General features: G+C 44.3%; 2 protein-coding genes and 1 pseudogene across 4 annotated transcripts in view; 2 read left to right on the top strand and 1 right to left on the bottom strand.

The window, feature by feature from the left end:
* Nucleotides 1-2,770: 2,770 nt before the first annotated feature.
* On the top strand, nt 2,771-7,193 carry LOC311109254 (protein APCDD1-like; annotated as a pseudogene). Its single transcript has 2 exons — nt 2,771-3,342; nt 6,752-7,193. The product of its transcript is annotated as a protein APCDD1-like (transcript).
* An 815-nt stretch (nt 7,194-8,008) lies between these two features.
* Nucleotides 8,009-13,139, bottom strand: LOC311109099 (vesicle-associated membrane protein-associated protein A-like). Its single transcript, XM_084151904.1, has 6 exons — nt 12,969-13,139; nt 11,704-11,856; nt 11,349-11,452; nt 10,563-10,643; nt 9,148-9,324; nt 8,009-8,954 (listed from the first exon to the last, which is right to left on the bottom strand). The coding sequence occupies exons 1-6, from the start codon at nt 13,024-13,026 to the stop codon at nt 8,793-8,795; spliced, it is 735 nt and encodes a 244-aa protein (XP_084008030.1). The 5' UTR covers nt 13,027-13,139; the 3' UTR covers nt 8,009-8,792.
* Nucleotides 13,140-14,943: 1,804 nt separating this feature from the next.
* The window catches only part of LOC311109098 (serine/threonine-protein phosphatase 4 regulatory subunit 1-like), a 28,180-nt gene continuing 15,829 nt past the window's right edge, over nt 14,944-27,294 (top strand). Inside the window, exons 1-13 of one of the 2 annotated variants that reach the window (XM_084151903.1) lie at nt 14,944-15,030; nt 15,174-15,218; nt 16,465-16,549; nt 16,665-16,771; nt 20,090-20,232; nt 20,438-20,584; nt 21,030-21,137; nt 21,467-21,532; nt 21,898-22,056; nt 22,622-22,746; nt 22,881-23,671; nt 25,990-26,150; nt 26,245-26,526. In XM_084151903.1, the coding sequence (XP_084008029.1) occupies nt 15,024-15,030; nt 15,174-15,218; nt 16,465-16,549; nt 16,665-16,771; nt 20,090-20,232; nt 20,438-20,584; nt 21,030-21,137; nt 21,467-21,532; nt 21,898-22,056; nt 22,622-22,746; nt 22,881-23,671; nt 25,990-26,150; nt 26,245-26,526 (2,226 nt within the window). In that variant the 5' untranslated portion in view covers nt 14,944-15,023. Of the gene's footprint in view, nt 15,031-15,173; nt 15,219-16,413; nt 16,550-16,664; nt 16,772-20,089; nt 20,233-20,437; nt 20,585-21,029; nt 21,138-21,466; nt 21,533-21,897; nt 22,057-22,621; nt 22,747-22,880; nt 23,672-25,989; nt 26,151-26,244; nt 26,527-27,294 lie in introns of both variants that reach the window. The other variant, XM_084151902.1, reaches the window with a different exon arrangement.

Below are 27,294 nucleotides of genomic sequence, written 5' to 3'. Positions count from 1 at the left end.
AAACAGACGCCTCACAGGTACTCAACTGGCAGCTTCATTAAATAGTACCCGCAAAACACCAGTCTCAACGTCAGCAGTGAAGAGGCGACTATGGGATGCTGACCTTCTAGGCAGAGTTGCAAAGAAAAAGCCATATCTCAGACTGCCATCTTAATCTTTTCTTTTTATTGGCCAGTCTGAGATATGGCTTTTTCTTTGCAACTCTGAAGGTCAGCATCCCGGAGTCGCCTCTTCACTGTTGACGTTGAGACTGGTGTTTTGCGGGTACTATTTAATGAAGCTGCCAGTTGAGGACCTATGACGCGTCTGTTTCTCAAACTAGACACTCTAATGTATTTGTCCTCTTGCTCAGTTGTGCAGCGGGGCCTCCCACTCCTCTTTCTATTCTGGTTAGAGCCAGTTTGCGCTGTTCTGTGAAGGGAGTAGTACACAGCGTTGTTCGAGATCTTCGGTTTCTTGGCAATTTCTCGCATGGAATAGCCTTCATTTCTCAGAAAAAGAATAGACTGACGAGTTTCAGAAGAAAGTAATTTGTTTCTGGCCATTTTGGGCCTGTAATCGAACCCACAATTGCTGATGCTCCAGATACTCAACTAGTCTCAAGAAGGTCAGTTTTTAAGGCATTTATTCTTTAATCAGCAAAACAATTTTTAGCTGTGCTAACATAATTGCAAAAGGGTTCTCTAATGATCAACTAGCCTTTTAAAATGATAAACTTGGATTAGCAAACACAACGTGCCATTGGAACACAGGACTGATGGTTGCTGATAATGGGCCTCTGTACGCCTATGTAGATATTCCATAAAAAATCAGCCGTTTCCAGCTACAATAGCCATTTACAACATTAACTATGTCTACACTGTATTTCTGATCAATTTGATGTTATTTTAATGGACAAAAGAAATTGCTTTTCTTTCGAAAACAAGGACATTTCTAAGTGACCCCAAACTTTTGAACGGTAGTGTATATCATACGAATTGTAATCCGTAACATATCATATGAAATGTATGATGGACATCTACAAATTAATACATACCTTAGGAAACATAACATAATATATCATACTAAAGGGAGTATCTCCCATTTACGTACATAATACGAAATGCTCTGAGACCATGTTGATAATTTCTATCCTAAAAATATTGTGAAGGGGATTAAATCAAATTGATGGTGGCATTTTGACAATAAATGATTTCTCTCATAACTTTGTTGGTCATTGTTTGACAACAGTTTTTCCCTACAAGGGAGCAAGACAAAAAGCATACTCTGTACCTGATTGGTGTATCCATTCGCTGTTTGGAGGAAACAGGAAGCCTAGTCAGAATGCTCATTGTTCTCGGTCCTCGTTTGAAGTTTGGGCTTGCAAGAAGACTTTGTAGAACAACAGCCAGTGTACTTGATCTTCCATAGCCTTGTTATAAATAGCAGTTTGCCGTCTATGGATGTGGAAGGTTTGGTTCAAACTGCTACTGAGATGCTTGTTACTGATCCTCCATTGGTTGGCTACATTTTAAAATGAGGATTATTATCAATGACTGAATCACAGTCTACTTTATGGAAGTGTATTCTCTATGGATGTGGAAGGATTGGTTCCTTCGAACTAATCCTCCATTGATCACCAGTGCAGGTTATCTTTTTTTCTTTTTCTGGGCTACATTTCTTAAATTAGGGTTACTATTAATGACTGATTATAATTGCTTAGCTTAGGACAGTGGGGGGGAGACGCCCCAATGGGACTCGACACACAAAGATGTATTTGCACATGTGGAACGTTTTCAGAACCCCAGAGCCAGAACGACATTCCTTCTTTCCCATATCTGGGTGTGTTTATGTCTTCTTGTGTTGGTCGTCAATGTCCACCACATTGAGATGTTCAAGCAACAATACTCGCTACGTAATTTTTCTCCTTCAGTTATTTAGAGACACTTGGCTTGTCAAGCAGTTTGCCTGAGGATGAAATATCAACTTTTGTCTGGTTTTGTCTGATCAGAAAAAAGAGATGACATGTCTGAAGAAGAATGCTTGATACTTATATTATGCTCAAAAGTATTCCCAGTTTTCACATACGTTATTCTGTTATTTGTTTAGAATAAGAATAAATACTGTGTTGTCCGTTTACTGGTTACTCACTGTGCAAAAACGGGTTGAATCAACTTGTTTCCACATCATTTCAACAATACAAATCTATGTGATAACGTTGAAACAACGTGGAAAACTGATTGGATTTGAAAAAAGTCATCAATGTAAGAGAACTTCGTATTTTATTCACACCTCTTTTAACCTAATTCCAATGACATGGTTACATTTTTGGTTGATTTCAAATCAAATCAAATGTAATTTGTCACATGCACCGAATACAACCGGTGTAGACCTTACCGTGAAATGCTTACTTACAAGCCCTTAACCAACACATCATCCATTTTCATACATAGACACTGGCTTTACTCAAAGCCAGTGGCATGCCATTAGTAAAGATTGAAAAAAGTAAGGGGCCTAGACAGCTGCCCTGGGGAATGCCTAATTCTACCTGGATTATGTTGGAGAGGCTTCCATTAAAGAACACCCTCTGGGTTAATGTCACTCACTACACCACACAGTATAATAGTACTATTCTGTATGTCTGCCTACTTGGCACAACACCAGGTTCAGCTTCAGACTTCTTAGTGTAAAGACTGGTGCAATTAAAGTTGGGGGGGTCGACTCTAGTTACCCATCAGACTCACTGCATAATACCGAAATAAGAAATAATTTGACTAAGCCAATTTCATGAATGTTTTCCTCCGTCAGCTGTGAGGTCAGGCCTGGGCCAGAGTTCATCACCAGGTCCTATCTCTTTCACCACAACCACACCTTCCAGGTCCTCCAGTTCCACTACTGGGACAACCGCTGCTCCTCCCGCACCTACACCCTCCTCACCCGGGGCAAGCTGCACCTGCGCCAGGCCTCCTGGGTGGTCCGCGGAGGCACAGAGGCCGACTACCAGCTTCACAGCGTCCAGGTTGTGTTCCACAGCCCCGAGGCAACCATGGACCTCAGCCAGTGGCTCAAGCCCAGCTGTGGACCTCTGTCCCTAGGTGGAGGGGAGAAGTGGGAGCCCTGGGAGCCCCACGTCAGCTATGACCTGTGGAGTGAGGAGGAGCAGGGGAGAGACTGTGCCGATAGGCTGTGTTTCACTATGAATGAGCTGCAGCTGGTGCGTGTGGAGCGGCGCCGCCGTCATGGCGTCTGGCTCCCTGATGACCACACCGAGGAGCTCTTCCTGGGGGACGTCCACACTGAACGCCCAGAGGACCCACCACACACCCTCCAGCTACCAGCCGCCACTGCAGAACACCAAGGTCAGTCATAGAGATATATAATATATATTATGCTCTAATCTATTCTACTATATTTCTATGGTCACGGTCCCCTTATTATCACTTACATACTGAGACCCCATGAGAGAGAATCTCTTTAGATTTTTTGTAAGATAGGATAATTTTCAAGTATCAGTGAATTGTGAATCTGTTTGTCAAATCCCTACAAACTGAAAAGTATTGTGGGTATTATAGGATGCAAACTGTTACAGCAATGAAGCCACACATGTACAGTAATTGATATGAATTGTGCAAACTGCAAACCCAGCAGCAGAGAAGACCCATGGATTGTAGTGATCATCCGTTGGTTGGTTTTCCACAGCCGCTCTTCAAAGAGAATAGTCTAAATGACTAAAATGTAAAATGTAAAATAGCAAAGAGTGGCGCAGTATGCTCTGCTCTGAATTTCTGAATTCCTTCCCTTACTCTGTGGTAGTGTTGGTGCCTGAGGCTGTATCAAGGGCAGAGGGATAAAACTGGAGCCGCACCAGAGAGATGGAACCAGTCCTTCAGTTCAGAATCTCCCTTCTCCTTTCCTCCCACTCACAAAAGGATTCGTTACCCCTACCTACATGTACAAATTACCTCGACTAACCTGTACCCCCGCACATTGACTCTGTACCGTTACCCCCTGTATATAGCCTCGTTATTGTTATTTTATAGTGTTCTTTAAATATATACACTGCTCAAAAAAATAAAGGGAACACTTAAACAACACAATGTAACTCCAAGTCAATCACACTTCTGTGAAATCAAACTGTCCACTTAGGAAGCAACACTGATTGACAATACATTTCACATGCTGTTGTGCAAATGGAATAGACAACAGGTGGAAATTATAGGCAATTAGCAAGACACCCCCAATAAAGGACTGTTTTTGCAGGTGGTGACCACAGACCACTTCTCAGTTCCTATGCTTCCTGGCTGATGTTTTGGTCACTTTTGAATGCTGGCGGTGCTTTCACTCTAGTGGTAGCATGAGACGGAGTCTACAACCCACACAAGTGGCTCAGGTAGTGCAGCTCATCCAGGATGGCACATCAATGCGAGCTGTGGCAAGAAGGTTTGCTGTGTATGTCAGCGTAGTGTCCAAAGCATGGAGGCGCTACCAGGAGACAGGCCAGTACATCAGGAGACGTGGAGGAGGCCGTAGGAGGGCAACAACCCAGCAGCAGGACTGCTACCTCCGCCTTTGTGCAAGGAGGAGCAGGAGGAGCACTGCCAGAGCCCTGCAAAATGACCTCCAGCAGGCCACAAATGTGCATGTGTCTGCTCAAACGGTCAGAAACAGACTCCATGAGGGTGGTATGAGGGCCCGACGTCCACAGGTGGAGGTTGTGCTTACAGCCCAACACCGTGCAGGACGTTTGGCATTTGCCAGAGAACACCAAGATTGGCAAATTCGCCACTGGCGCCCTGTGCTCTTCACAGATGAAAGCAGGTTCACACTGAGCACGTGACAGACGTGACAGAGTCTGGAGACGCCGTGGAGAACGTTCTGCTGCCTGCAACATCCTCCAGCATGACCAGTTTGGCGGTGGGTCAGTCATGGTGTGGGGTGGCATTTCTTTGGGGGGCCGCACAGCCCTCCATGTGCTCGCCAGAGGTAGCCTGACTGCAATTAGTTACCGAGATGAGATCCTCAGACCCCTTGTGAGACCATATGCTGGTGCGGTTGGCCCTGGGTTCTTCCTAATGCAAGACAATGCTAGACCTCATGTGGCTGGAGTGTGTCAGCAGTTCCTGCAAGAGGAAGGCATTGATGCTATGGACTGGCCCACCCGTTCCCCAGACCTGAATCCAATTGAGCACATCTGGGACATCATGTCTCGCTCCATCCACCAACGCCACGTTGCACCACAGACTGTCCAGGAGTTGGCGGATGCTTTAGTCCAGGTCTGGGAGGAGATCCCTCAGGAGACCATCCGTCACCTCATCAGGAGCATGCCCAGGCGTTGTAGGGAGGTCATACAGGCACATGGAGGCCACACACACTACTGAGCCTCATTTTGACTTGTTTTAAGGACATTACATCAAAGTTGGATCAGCCTGTAGTGTGGTTTTCCACGTGCCTGTATGACCTCCCTACAACGCCTGGGCATGCTCCTGATTGACTCCAAATCCAGACCTCCATGGGTTGATAAATTTGATTTCCATTGATAATTTTTGTGTGATTTTGTTGTCAGCACATTCAACTATGTAAAGAAAAAAGTATTTAATAAGATAATTTCATTCATTCAGATCTAGGATGTGTTATTTTAGTGTTCCCTTAATTTTTTTGAGCAGTATATATATATTTTAGTTTATTTAGTAAATATTTTCTTATCTCTCTTTTCTTAAAACTGCACTGTTGGTTAGGGCGTGTAAGTAAGCATTTCACGGTGAGGTCTACACCTGTTGTGTTCGGCGCATGTGACAAATACTAAATGTTTACTTGAATGAATTAGGCCCTAATCTATGGACTTCGCATGACTGGGAATACAGATATACATCTGTTGATCACAGATACCTTAAAAAGTAGGGCCATGGATCAGAAAACAGAAAATATCTGGTGTGACCACCATTTGCTTCATGCAGCGTGACACATCAACTTCGCATAGAGTTGATCAGGCTGTTGATTATGGCCTGTGGAATGTTATCCCACTCCTCTTCAATTGCTGTGCGAAGTTGCTTGATATTGGTGGGAACTGGAACACGCTGTCGTATACGTCGATCCAGAGCATCCCAAACATGCTAATTGGGTGACATGTCTGGTGAGTATGCAGGCCATGGAAAAACAGGACATTTTCAGCTTCCAGGAATTGTGTACAGATCCTTGCTACATGGGGCCATGCATTATCATGCTGAAACATGAGGTGATGGCGGCGGATGAATGGCACGACAATGGGCCTCAGGATCTCGTCACGGTATCTCTGTGCATTTAAATTGCTATCGACGCCATACACGTGGTCTGTGGTTGTGTGGCCGGTTGGACGTACTGCAAAATTCTCTAAAACGACGTTGGAGGTGGCTTATGGTAGAAAAATGAACATTAAATGATCTGGCAACAGCTCTGGTGGACATTCCTGCAGTCAGCATGCCAATTGCATATTCCCTCAAAACTTGAGACATCTGTGGCATTGTGTTGTGTGACAAAACTGCCACACCTGTCAGGTGGATGGATTATCTTGGCATAGGAGAAATGCTGACTAACAGGGATGTAAACAAATTTGACATTTGAGAGAAATAATATTTTTGTGCTATGTAAAATTTCTGGGATCTTTTATTTCAGCTCATGAAACATGGGACCAACACTTTACATGTTGCGTTTATATTTTTGTTCGGTGTATATAAATGATCACAGCATTATTAGTGTGCTTAACAACCAACCTGACTGATCCTCTCTTGGTCTTCAGTGGACCACATGAGGGTGACCCCCATGGATCGGGCCACCACCTCCCTACTCAACGTCTTCCAGGGCAAGGAGTGCGGGGGCGGAGGGCTCGTGGCGCCAGGGCCTGGAGCAGGACGTCAACCCCACCCATGGCTGTGCCGCCCCACACCGAGTACGAACTCTTCCGCATAGAGCGAGACTCTGCGAACCGCCTCCTTCTCTTCAATGGCCAGAGGCCCACGGATGCCTCCAGCCCTAACCAGCCCCACAAGACAGCCACCTCCTACCAGGCCCCCCTGGTGCAGTGTGCAGGGGCCGGCCACGGGCCAGAGGAGCGGAGGGAAACTGACGAGCTCCAAAGACTGTGGAGTAGCTGCTGCAGACACGGAGGAGGAGGTGGTGGTGTGGGGGATATGGTCAGACTACTGCTTATTGCTTCTATCCCCACTCTGCATCTCAGGTAGGAGTAGCTGTGGCTGAATGTTGTTGTTGTTCTGGAGCAGCACTTAATTGACTGTGCATTGGACTTTCAGACTCTTTGAATACAGCATATGTGATTGCAATGTTGAATTGTTACGTTCTATTATTCAGAGTAGTGTTCAGTAGACATGAAACGAAGAAAACGCTCTGACTGGAAGTGAAACTGGGATGTCCTGAACTTGTTCAATAAGAAATGCTTTTTTCCTACGGTGTGTCCAACACAACACAAGTTGTCTATGGCCGTGAGTCAATCTGATCGTGATTTGTCGACAATGTGCCATTTCAATCAGCAATCTACTACATACAGCAGTTGCTACATACATTTTTGGACTCCACAAATTAATTATATATACACACATTGATTCTTGAAGAATATAACTTATAAATGCCTCATGAGCTTAGCATCCAGAGACATCTATTAATCTGAGAGTGGTTCCATTTCTCCAGCCCAGCCCTCAGCTTTTTACCAAAACAGAGACGGGGTGACCTCTTTGTTATCGTTTTAACTGCTGAATGGCCCAAATGACCTACTTGGTCATTTCTAAATGAGCTGACATATGCAGCGTTTACCGTGAATGCAGTCTCCACAAACACTGCCTTTAAAAGCTGCATTGTGGACAAAGCGCCATCGGATTGAATCCTGGCCTGTGGTATCATGCAGCTCACTTCAATGACATTTGCATGTTCATCAGAGTTCGCGATTTTGGAGTTAACAAAAGTAATGGAGGATACCGAATACAAATCGAGCCTCACTCTTCCTCAAAGACAAAAGATGAACAAAGATGACAATCCACAAGAAGAATGTTAAAGATTTTATTTATGTTTCTTATTTTCATCAATGTTAAATACCATGGGACAGGACCGCAAGAACGCATTTCTTTTCAGTCAACATTTGCCTCATGAGGGATATAGAATGTGTAAAGAAAAAAAATCTAGAAATAATTGTAATAATAATAATAATAATTTTTTATAATTGTGTGTGTGTCAGTAGGGAACAGGAAAAATAAATGTCCGTAGGAGGCACCTATATTCCCAGCATATTGTATCGTTTCACAAAAATCAAGGATTTAAGAATTCAGTGAAAATGACAATGTTCCAGCAACATGTAGCAAAGTCTTTGTTTGGAAGGTTTTTTTTCATCCCATTTTCTTAAAAGGATTAAAATAACAGACAAGACACTGAACATTCCAACTCTTATTAAAACCAGAGAGAGAGAGAACAACTCATTTTTATTTATTTGTTGCTTCCGATTTCAACCAAGGTCTCAAACCCAGTACCCTGACTCGTCTGTCATCAATGCTCTGATAAATGTACAATTTACATTTTCCCCAAACCTCCCTCCCCTGATTCCTCACCCAAAAAAAGATCAGAACCCCCCCCCCCCCCCCCCCCAAAAAAAGGAGAAAGCTCATTCCTCTGTTTTTCCACGTGTACTAACCGTGTGAGATTGTAAAAGGCGAGGCCTGTTTATGATTCGGTACACAGAACATATGTACGTACGGTGTGAGCTGGTGCTACGACCAGGCCCTTACAGAGACAAACGGGCCCACGCCGGCTCACTTCCCTTCTCTCTCGCCCCGCCCCTACAACACCAACTTCCCTAGGAAGAATCCGATGAAGATGGCTGCTATGACGACCAGTAGCGAGGGGAGGGAGCTGGAAGAATGCTGTTTGCTCATCATGGCGCCCGAGCTGGAGACTATGTTGTCTGGCCGGTGGGACTTCCTCATCCTCAGGCCCTCATCCTGAGAGGAGGACAAACACTGTAGGTTAGAACCCCAAGGCTTTCACACATGCTTCTCTACCACAGCCATAGGCCGAGGCCAATATCATCTTAACAAGAACACTGTCTTCACAATATATTACCGTATATCGCCAATATATAATACTATCCTAATACCGCCTCAATCTTAGACATCACACAATATATGACCATACCTTGAGTTGTCTGTTCTCGTCGGAGAGTTTGCCCACATCGTACTGCAGCCTCTTGCACTCGTCCATCAGTTTCTTCATCTCAGAGTCGTCCATGGACACGCTGATTGGCTTGGGCGCCGACGTGCCGTCAGCTTTGGAGTTGAGGACGGGGGCAGCTTTGGATGCATCAACATCATTCTGGAAGCAACGAAAGTGGGAAAATGAGGCGAAAAGACGAACGTGAACAAGAGGCTAGCTTCCCTCCTGACATTGCTGTACATGCCAACCACACAAACTCAACACGCTTTAGAGTAGACCAAACTTCATGAAACGGTTGAGCCGATTGAAATTAATTTGGAGAAGAAAAAAAGAAAAGTGTGTTAATTAGTATGAAGAGGTAATACGTTTTCATTCAGACTACTATTCTAATTATGACCACCTACTGCAGGGGAATAATTATTTTGGGTAGATGAGAAAGTATGTAGAAATCATAATGGACCCATCTATTTAAAAAAAATAACTGACCTTTTTCTAGTCCGCAAATTGATTTTGACAAGAGAGAAAATCTGTGCGGCCCTCCGTTGAATTTCGAAATCCCTGAACTTCAACTTCCTATCCTGCCACAAACCTGCCACTGCCTGCCTCGCACTGAGCTGGGTGCTGACATGAACTCTGGGAGATCGCTGGCTGCCAGGTGGTGCCTGGTTCCCAGGGGGGTGCGGTACTCTCCGGGGGTGAAGGCTGCTCTGTCCCCCAGGTGCCTGGTGCTGAGCTTGGGGGTCTGCCCTGGCCCTGGGGTGATGAGTTCCATGGCCCTACCACGGGTCTCCCTGGCACTACCGCTAGGCTATCGCACCAGGGGGGAGGCACAAGCAGCATGCATGCCAATAGATATAGGTCATGTATATAGCTTTGGGCTGTTCAGTGGATGCTTGAATTGTAGGGTAGAACATTATACACTCATTAATGTATTATAAACGGTTATACACTCTTACTGTGTTGAACCAACAAAACTGACATATCACATACTAGGAACAAGCTTCCATTCAAATCTCAAGTGTTACATGATGTGAGTATTTCAGATATGACTTTGGGGAGGTGTGAGGTAGAAATGCTGGTTAGTACAGTAGCTATTTACTTAAAACCATCAAAAATCCATGATATCATTAGCACCCATCAAATGACTGTACCTAGGCAAATGCAGAGAAAGGAACAACCAACAGTAACAGGGCAAGGAGAGGGAGTGAAAGCCAAGTAGAATCTAGGAGAAAATTGGAAAAATATGCATTGACAGACAACACTGACCTGTGGCCGTGACAACAGTACAACATTGGAGGTATAATACCAAAAAAATAAAACACCAGAACCACTGATGGCGGCTGAGAGAAGTTCCACTCCTTTGGAAAGTCCAGCCTTTACTATTGTACACTACTTACCATTTTATCGTTTTCAGAGGGCAGTTCGAACACACATCTCAGCTTGGAGTCCATGAGATCGTCTGGCTTTGCATCTTTCCACTGTGGAGATTCAACAAGTACAAGTTGACATTGACAAGTACATGATAAGGTGAACAACACAGATTGATCAATCGATCACAGGGACCGCTGACGGAATAACAATGAACATGCAATACTGTCAGTTACAAGTCTATAGACATTAGGATGTGGAATTGCTGATATACATTGTGTAATATGTCATTTGCTGCCCTCTGCTGGAGAGATCACAAAAAGCATTTTGAATACAGTACTGCAGGGTTTTCCAACTGGCAGACAAAATGATTTTATTTGGCTCCCTAAATACTGAGCAAAAAGAAAACAAACAAAACGTTTTTTTGTTTTTAGGGCCATAAGATTAAAAACACCAGCAAATCAGCTCCAAGTGATTTTAATTTAGGAAATCTGTTCCAAAGTATTCCAACGCATAATAGAGATATACAGTATGTGATTATATACAAATGTAAACAAGGTTTGAAATAATTATGTTTTAGTCAAAAATTATATCTGTTTGGGCTTCTTGCGGTCAACAGTCTACAAATTATTTGTAATTATGATCCGGCCCCCTGACCATCCGCTCAAGAAAAAAAATTGGACCGTGGCTGACTCTAGTTGATGATCCCTGCAGAACTGAAACCTGTGGATCATCAAAAGCAGGTTTTCCTTTGACGACATAGCTACTAGCATAAAGCACATGTATTTGGTAGTAATGTGGACAGGAAAACTTACCACTGCATCCATGTCTGTAGCAGTGGATGGTGCAAAGATTGTCTGTACCATGAATTTGTGTTTACTTTTTTCATTGGGGTCATAGTCAAAGGGCTGCAGCATTACTGTTGAGACAGAAGATATGGGGTCATGACTATATCTACATATAGGCCTACTGGTACATGCGTTTGACATTTTCATGCTTGATTTGTCTGTACTTACAAAGTAATACAATTAATTAGAGTGGGAATTGTGAAAGGATACAATTTGTTCTTGTTTGATGTTGTTGACAAAAAGGGCTTGCCTAGTTGTTTGAGTGACACTCTGTTATATTTGGCAGCACAGTGACAAAGGTCTGGGAAAACGAAAGCCTTACCTGAGACAGTGACAGTGGCTCCGGACTCGATCATGCCGCTGTTGGGCCTTACACAGTACCGGCGAGGTGCTGTAGTCTTCACTTTGAAGCATACTTTTCTGTCAGAGGGATTTTTGAGCTTGAGGTTTGTGGTCACTACATTTGTGAAGGGACCTGCATGGGAGAGAAAGGAGATGGTGTTGAGGGTCAATGGAGTCACCTGAAGAATGCACACAACAGACGCAAATGACAACCAACATATACTAGTTACACATCATGGCAAATGATTTGCTATATAGTCAAATGACCCATTAAAACACAAGAGTGTTTCTAGTCTCCGATAAACATGTAGCTTAAGGCATAAAAACATCGTCTATTTTCACATTATAGTTAGCTAACGTTACACATAGTTAACTACACCTCGTTCTCAATGTGAAGAGCGCCAGAGATGCGGTCAACAAAATACCATAACAATGCATTAACTATCTGTACACAGTGCAACGTGGTATGCAATGTGTTAATGAGTGGGATAGCTAGCTAGCATATGAGCGGTCAGTGAAGCAGCTTCATATAGCTAGCTACTATTCCCATTCAACAACTGCAATTTTAGCCTTGTCACCCTAGCTAGCTAAATCCGAAAAAAAATAGTTTATGCAATGACTGGTATAGTCAAATCAGAATGTGTTGCTTGTTAGCTTACCTATCTAGCTAGCTAAGGTTACTTGGCCACACAACCAGTGACTATTATTTCAGGCTAACGTTAGCTAGCTGGCTAGCTAGCTAGCAATGATCCCTGAGTGACTGACAGCAAACTAACGTTACAGTAGCCAGCTGTGTCAATGCCACAGTAAGAAGTCCGCTAGCGTAACTAGAGACCATACGCCCTCCACGGCTGACGAGAAATGTTGTAAAGTGATAGCTAGCTAGCTATCTGTGTAGCTAACTGGATACTAGTCCCGTGTAGCTCAGTTGGTAGAACAGGTTGTGGGTTCGTTTCCAACGGGGGAGCAGTATATGAAAAAATAAATGTATGCACTCACTAACTGTAAGTCGCTCTTGATAAGAGCGTCTGCTAAATGACTTAAATGTAAATGTACTACAGGCCCATAAATCCTCGCTGCCATCTCAAAATGGCGGCGGTATACGAGAGGTTTCAGTAGGGTTGTTGAAGCTAACACCTGCTAACACATCCCCTGTCCACGGCGCTGGTAACGATAACTAGCTGGCTAATCCACTGCCGAAAGCGTCTACAAGTGGTAGCTAGCCACCGACAGTATTCCTCTTACCTTTAAATTTGAGATCATACGGCGGTTCAATAACTATGATCTGCTCCAATTTAGACATTTCGTGTGAATTGTGATGTTGAAAACAGTTCTAAGTCGCCGGTGTTCAGTGTAAAGTCACTCTGAGCCAAAAGACTTGCACACGAGTACAGTTGTTACGGAAGCGCGCAAAATGCACATCACCGCGAAACCCGTGCTCTTCACCTGAAATACAGAGCAGATAATTGTATGTATGGGCAACATAAACATTCTCAAATACATTTGGCCCAATGTGGATGTAAATGCAACATACAACAATTTAGAAGATTTGACTGAGTTACAGTTCATATAAGGAAATAAGTCAATTTAAATAAAATCATTAGGCCCTAATCTATGGATTTCACATGACTGGGAATGTGTTGGTCACAGAAACAATTTTTTTTAAAGGTAGGGGCGTGGATCAGAAAACCAGTCAGTATCGGGTGTGACCATAATTTGCCTCATGCAGAGCGGTACATCACCTTAGCATAGAGTTGATCAGGCTGTTGATTGTGGCCTGAGAATGTTGTCCCACTCCTCATTGGCTGTGTGAAGTTGCTGGATATTGGCGGGAACTAGAACACGCTGTTGTACATGTCGATCCAGAGCATCCCAAACATGCTCAATGGGTGACATGTCTGGTGAGTATGCAGGCCATGGAAGAACTGGGACATTTTCATCTTCCAGGAATTGTGTACAGATCCTTGTGACATGGGGCTGTGCATTATCATGCTGAAACATGAGGTGATGGTGGCGGATGAATGGCACGACAATGGGCCTCAGGATCTCGTCATGGTATCTCTGTGCATTCAAATTGCCATCGATAAAATACAATTTAGTTCGTTGTCCATAGCTTATGCCTGCCCATACCATATTATCTAAAACAATGTTGGAGGCGGTTTATGGTAGACATTTCTGCAGTCAGCATGCCAATTGCGTGCTCCCTCAGAACTTGAGACGTCTGTGGCATTGTGTTGTGTGACAAAACTGCACATTTTAGAGTGGCCTTTTACTGTCCCCAGCACAAGGTGCACCTGTGTAATGATCATGCTGTTTAATCAGCTTCTTGACATAGGAGAAATGCTCACAAACAGAGATGTAAACAAATTTGTAGCCAACATTTTAGAGAAAAAAGCTTTTTGTGTGTATGGAAAATGTCTAGGATATTTTATTTATATAATAAATATATATATATTTTTTTTATCCCAGCCCCGTACCCGCAGGAGGCCTTTTTCCTTTTGGTAGGCTGTCGTTGTAAATAAGAATTTGTTCTTAACTGACTTGGCTAGTTAAATAAAGGTTAAATAAAAAATAAATTAAAAATCAGCTCATGAAACATGGGACCAACACTTTACATGTTGTGTTTATATTTTTGTTCAGTAAAATTAATAGAACAATCATTGGGAGTTGTACTTTACTATCAACCATAACGCCTCTAGGTGGGGTGGTGATTTGTTCACCGACTTGAAACTATCCGGACTGCTCGTTCACTTTCACTCGAAACTGTTAGAATATGGGACGGAATTGTGCATTTTCACCGATTTGAAACTATCCGGAATGCTCGTTCAGTTCTAACGGAAGCTTCTGTATTCTCTGTCTCCAGTTTTTGCCTCATCTGCACAGACCACTTTAAAGGTAGGACCAGGACAAGATGGCGGGTACGTAGTCTATTTACACTAACTTCGGGAAATGCACAATCCCGTCCCATATTCGTTTGCCTTTTGGTAGGCCGTCATTGTGAATAAGAATTTGTTATTAACTGACTTGGCTAGTTAAATAAAGGTTAAATAAATAAAAAATCAGCTCATGAAACATGGGACCAACACTTTACATGTTGCGTTTATATTTGTGTTCAGTATAATTAATTGAAAAATCATTGGGCGTTGTACTTTACCATCAACCGTAACGCCTCTAGGTGGGGTGGTGATTTCTTCACCGACTTGAAACTATCCGGACTACTCGTTCAGTTCTAACCGCAGCTTCTGTCTCCAGTTGTTGCCTCATCTGCGCAGACCACTTTAAATGTAGGACCAGGACAAGATGGCGGGTACGTAGTCTATTTACACTAGCTTCGGGAAAATGCACAATTCCGTCCCATATTCTAACAGTTTCGAGTGAAAGTCGATACAGCAGTACAATTTAGTTATCGATTGAGTATCTTTTGATTCCGTTTTTGGTTGTTTTTAACAGATATATCTTTACTCCAAGAGGATTTCCAGGAGGAGTTGGACGGATGTGAGTTTCTCCCTGTGTGTTCAGTGTTGGAACTTACTGCTAGGGGGCTAGCTTGCTAGCAGCGCAATGCATGCGATGATTGCCCTGTCGGCTCTCTGGAGTTCACGGGTCTGTGTGGGCCTTGGTTAGACGAGTTGGACTGTACCTTTTCTTTGCAACTTACTTAACTTCTTCGATGTGTAATGAGTTATATTCACATTCTACATTTAAATGTTCTCAAAATAAGTCGTTTCGTAAAAACTAACACTCACGCGCTTGCTGAAATTTGGCGACAAACTAGCCATCAAGCGAATTAGCTAACTAGCCTCTCAAATAGCCAAGCAGCTAGCTAGCTCAGCTAAAGCAGAGTAACCAGCGGTTCAATTCACTGCATTACATTTGGTTATGAACGTCTTGCTTCCTTCGCTAGCTAGGTTCCAAACCTAATACATCAAGCTTGCATTCAGGATAGTTAACCTAGCTAGGTCAGCTAGCTAGCTACCTCCCATAGCGGAGGGAGGTTACTGGTTTCGGTTACATCTGATATGGAACCCAGTCAGGGCCCTTTGACTAGTCTGACATTTCCTGAAGTAGAATGTGGACTATTTGGCTTGCTAGTCTTTGCAGCCAAACTAAATTAGTATGACATAACAACTAGCCAGCTATCTAGTTTCTATTACTATCCAGCATGCATATTAGACAATTTGCCGACTGATAAATTGTAGCAAAAGTGGGAAGTTAATGCACCTAGCATGGCTATAATGCAGTAACTGGGATGTGCAGTTACTATACACTGTACAAGTTATCTATTTATGTTGCAATATGATAGATTGCTTTGTTTCAGTTGTGCATTTTGCAACATACCCAGACCATTGTGAAACTGTCAACATGCAACAAGTCCACCTATAGATCACTACCTTCCTCCTATAGATCCCCACCTGCTTGTATGCTATGTGCATTTTGCCATGTTTAGATGTATTCACTGCATTTCAAGGACTTCTTCATATGTTTCTTTCACCAAATCTGTCATTTTCACTTTTTCACTTTTCTTTTGTCTTGGACTGCATTCTTCTAACCACTGTTGATATGCTAATTGATTTAGCATTGGTGCCAAGCTTCTGCCACTACTGCATGTCACCTCATCACTGTCCCTCGCCTGTCTGGGTACGTGGTGGTGGGTGCCTCTCATGCACAATATTTCCAATGTCTCTAATAGTTGGTGTGGATGACTACAGCTCAGAGTCTGACGTCATTATTATACCTTCAGCCTTGGACTTTGTATCGCAAGATGAGATGCTGACTCCTCTTGGAAGATTGGATAAATACGTCGCTAGTGAAAACATTTTTAACAGGTAACAATCCAATGGAATGCTATTAAAACTCACACTTTTGAAGAGCTATTTTTTTTAAAATTCTGGATAAAATTTTAAATATTTGATTTTTAACCCGATTTGTTATGACTTCCAGACAAATGGTGGCGCGGAGTTTGTTGGACACACTAAAAGCTGTGGGTGAGGATGACAGGGACTGTATTGGCGTCTTGGAGAGAGTGGGCCGACTGGCCGATGACTCGGGTAAGACCCCATCGCTGAATAAGAGACGTTTGTTTCATATTTACTGTAGTGAAAACTGTCTGTTGTGTACTCGCACTGACTGCGTGTGTGTCTGCATTCTCTGGACATGCCCTTATTTCTGTGTCATAAAGTTGTCGGTCTGTCTTCTTGGCTGGCCACCAGTGCAGAGGAGAGAGACCTATGAATGTTTGATGGAGCGGTTCAGTTAACTGCACCTGGCTGCCATTTCACACAGGTGAAATACATTTGGTCTGAGTTTTACAGCCGGTCCCAGTTTGCCCCCTTGGCCTTTCGATGTTTGCAAATCTGTAAGGTGTAGGTAGGCTAAAGGCATCAGCATGCTTCAGTTCGGCTAGCGCCTCACCAAACCAGTGTGCTCGCATAATCCCTTAAAATACCTTCGCTTGAAAAACGTGCCAATAGTGCTGTTCCTCAAAATAGTCAGAATTAATGTAAGATAACTCGAGAAATCTGTCATTCATTTTGAAGTTTTTGCAGAGGAGATCTTAGTCGTGTAATTTTACATCTAACTAAAATGTTTGGTGCAGTATTTTTCAATGAAAAAATGTGCATGAAAACAAGTCGTCTCTTGTTGAATGACAAAAACTTTATAGAAGAATCTTTACTTTTGACCAATCACCGACAAAGGGGTGTGCTCAAACAGCCCCCCCCAAAAAAGTATTTGATGTCCAAAACGAACAAAAACGTCACAAAATGTCGTCATAATATATGCACGAACTGTTTAGGCTGGGAGGCGTGTGGACGCCTTAAGCAATATAGCGGAAGGTGCACCACTGCTTATACAGTAGGGATTAGAAAATATTAATTATTAGTTGGGATAACACCTTATTAGTTGGGATGAATATGAATACCATTTAGCAGACACTTTTATCCAAAGCGACTTAGTCATGTGTGCATAAATTTTTACGTATGGGTGGTCCCGGGGATCGAACCCACTACCTTGGCGTTACAAGCGCCATGCTCTACTAAATGGTCAGGTCTCTGTAATTCTCTGAATGTAGTGACCTAGCAGTGTCCTTGTAAGTGCAGGGCATGTCTGTCAGCGTAATGCAATAGCCCTGCTTAATGGTGCAAGCATACTTTAGAGCAGCAACCAGGTCCCTTAACCCTGGAGTACACTGACCAGAGAGGATCTTAGTCAGTCAGTGGGCATGTATTTAAAAAACGTTATAAATAATATACACTACCAGTCAAAAGTTTGGACACACCGACTCATTCAAGGGTTTTTCTTTATTTAATTTTTTTTTTTACATTGTAGAATAGTAGTGAAGACATTTAAAACTATGAAATAACACATACGGAATCATGTAGTGACCCAAAACGTGTTAAACAAATCAAAATATATTTTATATTTGAGATTCTTCAAATAGCCACCCTTTGCCTTGACAGCTTTGCACACTCTTGGCGTTCTCTCAACCAGCTTCATGAGGTAGTCACCTGGAATGCATTTCAATTACATTTTACAATTTAGTCATTTAGCAGACGCTCTTATCCAGAGCGACTTACAGGAGCAATTAAGGTTAAGTGCCTTGCTCAAGGGCACATCGACAGATTTTTCACCTAGTCTGCTCGGGGATTAGAACCAGCGACCTTTCGGTTACTGGCACAACGCTCTTAACCACTAGGCTACCTGCCGCCTCAATTAACAGGTGTGCCTTCTTAAAATGTAATATGTGGAATTTCTTTCCTTCTTAATGCATTTGAGCCAATCAGTTGTGTTTTGACAAGGGGGGGGGGGTATACAGAAGATATCCCTATTTGGGAAAAGACTAAGTCCATATAATGGCAAGAACAGCTCAAATAAGCAAAGAGAAACGACAGTCCATCATTACTTTAAGACATGAAGGTCAGTAAATCTGGAACATTTCAAGAACTTTGAAAGTTTCTTCAACTGCAGTCGCAAAAACCATCATGCGCTATGATGAAACTGGCTCTCATGAGGACTGCCACAGGAATGGAAGAACCAGAGTTCAAGTCACAGACACATCTCAACATCAACTGTTCAGAGGGGACTGTGTGAATCAGGCCTTCATGGTCGAATTGCTGCAAAGAAACCACTACTAAAGGACACCAATAATAAGAAGAGACCTGCTTGGGTGAAGAAACACGAGCAATGGACATTAGACCGGTGGAAATTTGTCCTTTGGTCTGGAGTCCAAATTAGAGATTTTTGGTTCCAACTGCCGTGTCTTTGTGAGATGCGGTGTGGGTGAACGGATGATCTCTGCATATATAGTTCCCACCGTAAAGCATGGAGGAGGAGGTGTTATGGTGTGCTTTGCTGGTGACACTGTCTGTGATTTATTTAGAATTCAAGGCACGCTTAACCAGCATGGCTACCACAGCATTCTGCAGCGATTCGCCATCCCATCTGGTTTTGGCCTTATTGGGGCTATCATTTGTTTTTCAACAGGACAATGACCCAACACACCTCCAGGCTGTGTAAGGGCTATTTGACCAATAAGGAGAGTGCTGCATCAGATGACCTGGCCTCCACAATCTCTCCCCACCTCAACCCAATTGAGATGGTTTGGGATGAGTCGGAGGGAGAGTGAAGGAAAAGCAGCCAACAATTGCTCAGCATATGTGGGAACTCCTTCTAGACTGTTGGAAAAGCATTCCAGGTGAAGCTGGTTGAGAGAATGCCAAGAGTGTGCAAATCTGTCATCAAGGAAAAGGGTGGCTATTTGAAGAATCTCAAATATAAAATATATTTTGATGTGTTTAACACCTTTTTGGTTACTACATGATTCCAAATGTGTTATTTCATAGTTTTGATGTCTTCACTATTATTCTACAATGTAAAAAATAGTACAAATAAAGAAAAACCCTTTAATGAGTAGGTGTGTCCAAACCTTTGACTGGTACTGTACATAAAATAAAAAGTGTTTCCCTTAGCAATACATAGGCGGGGTGTGCTTTGGGGACATTCTGGCCCCGCCTGGGTAAAACAGAGAGTCAACAATACACAGTCCGTCAGCATCCTCCTCACACAGCATGGAGGAGCTATTTATTAGTGGATTGATGTATATCTTTAAAATATAGGCTTAACTAAATTCACATCTGAAGTTAAGACAATCTAACTGTATTCCTGCAGACAATTTCTCTGGACAAATGATATCCTCCTCTGGCCCCAGGGCATCCAGCCAGGTGTCATTCATTGTTGAACACTTGTGCTGCTGTCTGATGAAACCAGACCCCTTTGTCATTGAAGGCATTTGATCTTCAGGTTTTATTGACCCCCTTTTCTATTGTCCTTAAAATGTTTTTAAAATGGCTGACAATTTTATCTTTCAGAGCCCTCTGTAAGAGCAGAGCTAATGGAGCAAGTTCCTCACATCGCCATTTTCTGTCAAGAGAACAGACCTTCCATTCCGTTTGCCTTCTCTAAGTACTTGCTACCGATTGTCGTGAGATACCTGGCTGACCAGAACAACCAGGTAAGGGAGGCGTGTGATAAGAATGCATTACATTCTCTGTTTGTTCTGTTTTTGAATTGCCTCTCACTCGCTCTCTCTAGCCATTTGTCGCATGTTAAATAAACATCTATTCAACTGTTTTCAATGATAATGAGTTAAGCTGATAGAAAAACATCTAACTAATGTTATTAATAACTTCCCTATAATGATTCTGATGTCTCCCCAGGTCAGAAAGACCAGCCAGGCGGCCCTGCTGGTGCTGCTGGAGCAGGAGCTGATTGAGAGGGGGGACATTGAGACCCTGGTGTGCCCCGTCCTGGTGGACCTGACCGCCCCCGACAGCAACGACGACGTCAAGACGGAAGCCATGGCCGTGAGTCACTTGACAAAGGAGATGTCTAAAATGGCACCCTATTTCCCTATATAGTGCACTACTTAAGTAGCTTTGATGGTCAAAAGCAGTGTAATACATATGGCAATATAGGGTGCAGTAGTAATGAGACAGTGGTCAGGGAACATTTTACGTTCAATTATTATATTACCAGGCAGCTACTGTGCCATATAAGTAGAATATGGTTGACCCCTTTTTTGTTTTATCTGACTTGCTGTTTGCCGTCGCTGTGATTTAGAGAAGCAGGCTGCAGCCAGCGTTCAACTTAATGTTTGCCCTTCTGCAGATAGTACAAGACAAGGGTATTTCAAAGTTGTCCGTAGGACGCAGGTAGTGTTGTTGTGACATTTTAATTCAAACCTCCATGCTGTGTGAGGAGGATGCTGACGGACGGTGTATTTTGACACTCTTTTTTTTGTGGCTGTAGATCATCTGTAAGATGGCCCCCATGGTGGGCAAGGACATCACCGAGCGCCTCTTCCTGCCCCGCTTCTGTGAGATGTGCTGCGACTGCAGGATGTTCCACGTGCGCAAGGTCAGTAGAGAATAGGGTTGTGTTCATTAGGCACCAAACAAACGAAAACAGACTGAAACAGGAGGAGGGGCTACCTGGACTTGTCCATTAAGAAAGACAAGTTTTCCATTAAAACAAAACATTTTTAAACGTCTTCTGTTGTGCCTTAATGAACACGACCCTGGATTAGACCACCCCCCGGCAGTGGCTATACACTCAAGCAGACTTTCTCACATGTATTATTGGCCTTTTTTAAAGCTTTTTTGTTTAACGTATTGTTACATCTGCTTGGGGTTTGTTTTAGATGAGTCAATGTTTTAGATGAGGTCCTTTCTGTGTGTTTGTGGCAGGTTTGCGCTGCGAACTTTGGCGACATTTGCAGTGTTGTCGGAGGAGAGGCGACCGAGGAACTCCTGGTACGTGTTGACTTCCTCAGCCAACTGACTTGATAGCTTTGTTTGCTTCCAGCGACACACCAGGGTTTACTTAAATGAGTCATCTAAAAGCCAGAAGCTTCTATTGCACATGCTGTTCCCAACTACCACTTTTCCACCTCTGATCTTTCTCTGTATTCAGAATATTGTTCTCTATGTTGCAGCTGTGTTGTGAGATTGAGATTGTAATGGGTGAAACATTGATGCTCTCTCTGTCTCTCTCTCCACTCAGTAGCTCGTCCCTGTGTGACTAGGAAAAGGCATTCTGAGCTCTGACTAACTGAAACACTGTTTTTTGTTTTTTTTCCTGCCCTCTCTCGCTCCCACCTCTCTCCTTTCCTGCCCAGCTGCCCCGCTTTTTCCAGCTCTGCTCGGACAACGTGTGGGGGGTGAGGAAGGCGTGCGCCGAGTGCTTCATGAGCGTTTCCTCGTCCACCTCGCAGGAAGTGCGCAGGACCAAGCTCTCGTCGCTCTTCATCAGCCTCATCAGCGACCCCTCCCGATGGGTGAGCACTCAGCAGAAAGGGGGATTTCTGCCATTTGGACAACCCACATCCTAAATGGAAACTAAATACTTTAGCATAGGCATTAAACATTGACCTACTGGGGCTAGATTGCCACTGTTCGTGCTCTAGGTATTTTGCTGTAACGGTAACTAACTTTTCCAGTGTGGCTCAGTTGGTAGAGCATGGCACTTGCAACGCCAGGGTTGTGGGTTCGATTCCCATGGGGGACCAGTACGAACAAATATGAAAATGTATGCACTCACTACTGTAATTCGCTCTGGATAAGAGCGCCTGCAAAATAACTAAAATGTAAAATGAAACTAATTTTTTAGAGAGAATACCTTTTTTACTGCAGGGCCTGAGGGTAGTAGTGTTTATTTCCCTATAGTTAGCCCACCATTATGGAACATTCACATTACATCGTTTACCAGCATGTCTGACAGGCCACTTAGGCCGTGACTCCTGGTTGTCTCAACTTCCTTATTTGAATGCACAGCTTGGCTACTTGACAGTAGAGTAATTGACATGTCATACTCTTTCGTTCCTTTACCTCTCTGTCTCTCAGGTGCGTCAGGCTGCCTTCCAGTCGCTGGGCCAGTTCATCTCCACGTTCGCCATCCCCAACAGTGTGGGCCAGTACTTCAGAGAGGGGGAGGAGGGCGAGTGCAACTGTGTCCATTCACAGAACAGGTGCAGCCATTTTGGGCCTTTTGAGCATGCATCTAAAAGGGGATTTACGTTAGTGGCTTTCTCTCAGTGAAGGAAATCAACCAAGCTTGTATTGTACTGCCTTGTTTGTAACGAGCTTCCTCTCTCTGCCCCAGTATTGAAGAGAAACCAATGAACCCGGACACTACAGACCCTTGTCTCAGCGCTGACACAGAGGACTCTCCGAGGCAGGGGGATGACTCTCCTGCATGCACAAATGGCAACCACGAGGAGGGTTGTCTACAACAGAACTGCGTTTCCAACAATGCCCAGGGGGACCACAGCGAGGGGGAGGACGGGGGCTTTTGCCAGACAGAGGAGGAGGTAGGAGGAATGGACGTGGCGGAGGAGGGGGGTGGGGAGCAGGCGGCGGAGGCTTTGGCGGATGCCCTGGACGGTCCCGAGTGCCTCTGTGGCAAGGAGCCTTCCTCGCTCGCCTCCAACCCGGACCCCTTCGAGGAGCAGGGAGACTCCTCCAACACAGCAGGGGCCCAGGAGGAGGAGGAAGCCCCTTCAGCGGCTACTGAGAGCACTAAGAACGAGCCACAGCCACATGAAAAACGCACAACCTCCAACGAGAAGGAGGATGACTCACCAGCAGACATATCTGAGTCCTCGTCCTTTTCCCCTGAGCCAGCAGAGGAGGAGTCCCCCTGTGTTAGTCCTCAGGACAATATCCCCGAGCAGGAGCTCTACAACTCCTTCCACTTCTGGAGGACGCCCATCGCTGAGATGGACCTTGACATAGAGCTGCTCCAGCAGGGGGAGAGCGGCCAGGAGGAGCCCCCCAGCTACGTCTCCTCCAGTCCGGGCAAGACTAAAGCCTCGGCCCCAGTCCTGGATAGGAAACAGCTGGAAGAGCTGATCGAAAACCTGGAGCCTCATATTGACGACCCCGACGTGAAAGGTGAGCTGCGCTCTGTGAAGCTGTAGCTTTACCTCACTGTCAGAGGTCTACACTCGACTGCTGAGGTCACGAGAAGCTGCTTACTTAAATACCATACGTAGAAATTTAACTCAATAACAGGTGGTTGTTATTTTGGTAACTGATGAAATTCATGGGGTCGTGTGTCCATTCATATAGGGATGGCTCATAGTGTGAAGGCTGAACGCAATTATATTGTAAGAGAAGTTGAGACGGAGGGTGAATTCCCTTGGGTTATAAAGAGACTAATCCTTAACCCGAGCAAGCAGTGAAATTCAATACGTTGTTTACAATTAAGATTCCTCTGCCGTGAATGGACAGAAGAAGCTCTGTTTGACAGGTAGTGTAGGGTAGAGTTCAGAGGCTAACGCTATAGGCCGACTGTGTGAGAGGCTAGGCTTTGAGTCCAGTTCAATGTGTTTTTGGTGGATTGAAACCCTTGATGTCGCATGTGAGGCTAGCAGCCTGCTAGCGCCTGGCCATTTCACACAATAGAAACGGGAAGTCATTTTTGGGCCGACTTGAAAGGGACGGAGAGGGAGAAAATAGAAAACCGGGAGAGGTGTGAGTGTGTGTGTGTGTGTGTATGGCCTGTAACGTCACAAATCGCACAATGAAACTAACGGCGTTGTCAGAGGATACCAAAAAGCACCAGAAAGAAACTTCAAACTAAAGCAGTTTTTTTCGTCGTGAAACAGTTTTTTTTTCCTGCAATCCTCTTTTTATATGCGAGCCCCCTTCTTGTCTGCCTATAGGTGCAATCCAACATGCTGCATGGAATGAAAACCCAGGTAGTCTAGGTCAGGGATGGGGAAACTCCAGTCCTCGGGGGCCGGAGTGGTGTAACACTTTTTCCCCCATCCCTAGCCAACACAGCTGATGAAACTAATTGCATTCTAAACTGAACATCATGAATAGTTGATTATTGGAGTCAGGTGTGTTGGCTGGGGCAAAAGTGTGACACTAATCAGGCCCCAGAGGACTGGAGTTAGCCCTATACTACAGAACACTGCTGTGTGGAAATATAATTAACTGTTCTTTTCCAGTGGAATTTAATGATCTGTCTCTGAGTACAGTTATATCCGCACAATAATGTGATTATTGTGGATAGTCAGATTAATATAATAGTTTGATTAAAACATTTACATGCTTTGCAAGAAGAACAATTTCCCTAATAACCCAATTTTACATGGACACATCTGAAATCAGGCTACCTGATGGCACTCTGATAAATGCAGAAAATCCGCAATCTAAATAAATGTTCTACCACAGCGACCATGTTATTTTTGGGAAGCATGTTTTAATTCTGAGTTCGGACATAGAAGTAGTTTTCACATACAATCTTTGTAAGACTCATACACTCAGTTGTTCTGAACTCACTTCACTGGCGCTAAAGAGGGAGGCTCTCGGCTGGTGCTAGCACATGTGCAGATCAAATACACTGCTGGAATGGCGATATAAGGTGTTTACATGTCCTGATAAATAGAACGATTGTTTTAGTCAGTATGTTTACTTAGATTTTGACCTTACGCCGATGTAAGGTGTTTACATGACTGTTGCATAATCTTCCTACTGCCACAGTCAGTTTAGTATCGAATTATTACTGTGCATGTAAACGTACTCCCTAGTGTCATCATGTAGGGCGTGCATTGGTTTGATGAACCATGCATTCAGTGACGTGAAACGTTTAGAATGTTGCAGATAGAAATGGAATGAATAGAGCTGACGAACAATCCTCAGTTCTACATGATGGACCTTCATTTCCTATCAGAATATACCATAACACTAGGCTGCATCCTCCTGAACAGGCCCCAGATGTACTGAAGCACACTGTAAATCCGTCAAGGTTAAGCAGAGTCCGTCAATCTGCTCTTCCTCGTCTGTTAAGACGAGCTTTGTGTCGGTGCTTAGGGTCAGTGCAGTGTGATCTGTTCTTGTGAAGAGGCTGATGGGAGAGGCTGTAAGCCCAGATAAAGGCTCACTGTTGTGCATATGGCACAAAGAACGCTTGTTTGACAAGGACACACGCACACAGGCCTCGATTGGCTGTTTATACACTCAAGATAATGGTGTCACAACAAGGAGGAATTCATGTATATGATAGAATGAACACAGGCTAGGTATTAGCAATATGGTAGTTGCGCTAGGCTAAAGTTGGAATTCTTGGCAATAATACTGCTTACCCCATGGCATGCCTAGGTGTGAAGAGCTTGGCTATTGTTTCTGAACAAGTGAACATGGTGATAGGGCAATGTGGAACTCTCCTGCTCATCCATGTCTCGTTCCCCCGCTTCCTGCAGCACAAGTGGATGTCCTGACAGCTGCGTTGAGAGCCACAACCATGGACTCTCACCTAGAGGATGCCTTCCTGGAGCCCCGGGACAGCCAGGGGGGACACCACCACGACAACCCCTTTGGAGTGCACCAGATGCCCCTCATAGGACACCGTTCAGACATGGAGGTGAGGGGGGAAATGGCATCACGCCTATAGAGAGAAATTAGATGTAGGGTAGTGTGTCATGTTTGACTCGTGATTAATCTTGGTGTCTGTGTAGAGACGAAACTCGACCCTGCAGATGAGCCATGGCGACGACTCTGAGCTGAGCGACAGCAGCTTCAGTCCAGAGGACGAGAAGAAATCCAAGCATCAGGACGTGATCCCCCAGGCCCTGCTGGACCAGTACCTGTCCATGACGGACCCTTCCAGAGCCCAGACAGTGGACATGGAGATCGCAAAGCACTGTGCCTACAGCCTTCCCGGTGTGGCCATGACCCTGGGCAGACAGAACTGGCACTGCCTCAGGGACACCTATGAGACCCTGGCCTCTGACATGCAGGTGTGTCTACGCTCCAGTTCTGTCTAGGCTACATCTCACTTACACCCTCTGTAAATTGTACTGTAAAGGTTTTTGAGGAAAACATTTTCTCTTCAGGGGTCGTTTTTGACTTTTCACCCATTCCATTTCAACCTCTAAACACTCCCCACCATGGAACACATTCACTAGAGCACAACGTTGTGGAATGTTTAGGCAGAACTAGAGCACAACGTTGTGGAACGTTTAGGTAGATCTAGATTGTGTAGAACTGGCATGCCTCGCTCACTTGTAGAGTAAGCTCTAATCATGACGTTTCCATCTGCACGTTCCACAACGTTGCACCCTCCTGAATGTGCCCCTGGTGGGATTATTGTGTAGCCTAGCAGTGTGGATCTCTGTGCTCTCACTGTAGTCCATTTCCTCCTCTCCTGCCAGCTGGTTGTCAGGGAGGGTGCTGTGACAGAGACTGGACCTAGTTTACTTTTCTTTATACTCCTCCTCAAGCACCTTATTATTAATTTTGTGGTTCTCCAAAGCCCAATGTGTGGTTCCTTGGCTTTCCAAATGCATTCCTCCAAAAATAAACTTGTGCCCTCTCACCATTCCGTTCTCAACCCCAAAGTTTGCCTGCCTGCAAGGGAACACCTTTTGCCCCAGGCACGACAGCTAAAGGGCTTGACACTATAGGCTCTGGTCAGATTCTCAATCCCTCCCAATCAGCTAGCAGGAGCTGGAAGCAGGAAGCCTGAGGACTGGAGTTGGCCAGCCCCCCCATGTGATGCCTTAATG

Source organism: Coregonus lavaretus (assembly GCF_964263955.1).
Source record: "Coregonus lavaretus genome assembly, chromosome: 34".
In the NCBI taxonomy this organism is placed as follows: domain Eukaryota; kingdom Metazoa; phylum Chordata; class Actinopteri; order Salmoniformes; family Salmonidae; genus Coregonus; species Coregonus lavaretus.
This window is presented reverse-complemented; position numbering and strand designations above follow the sequence as displayed.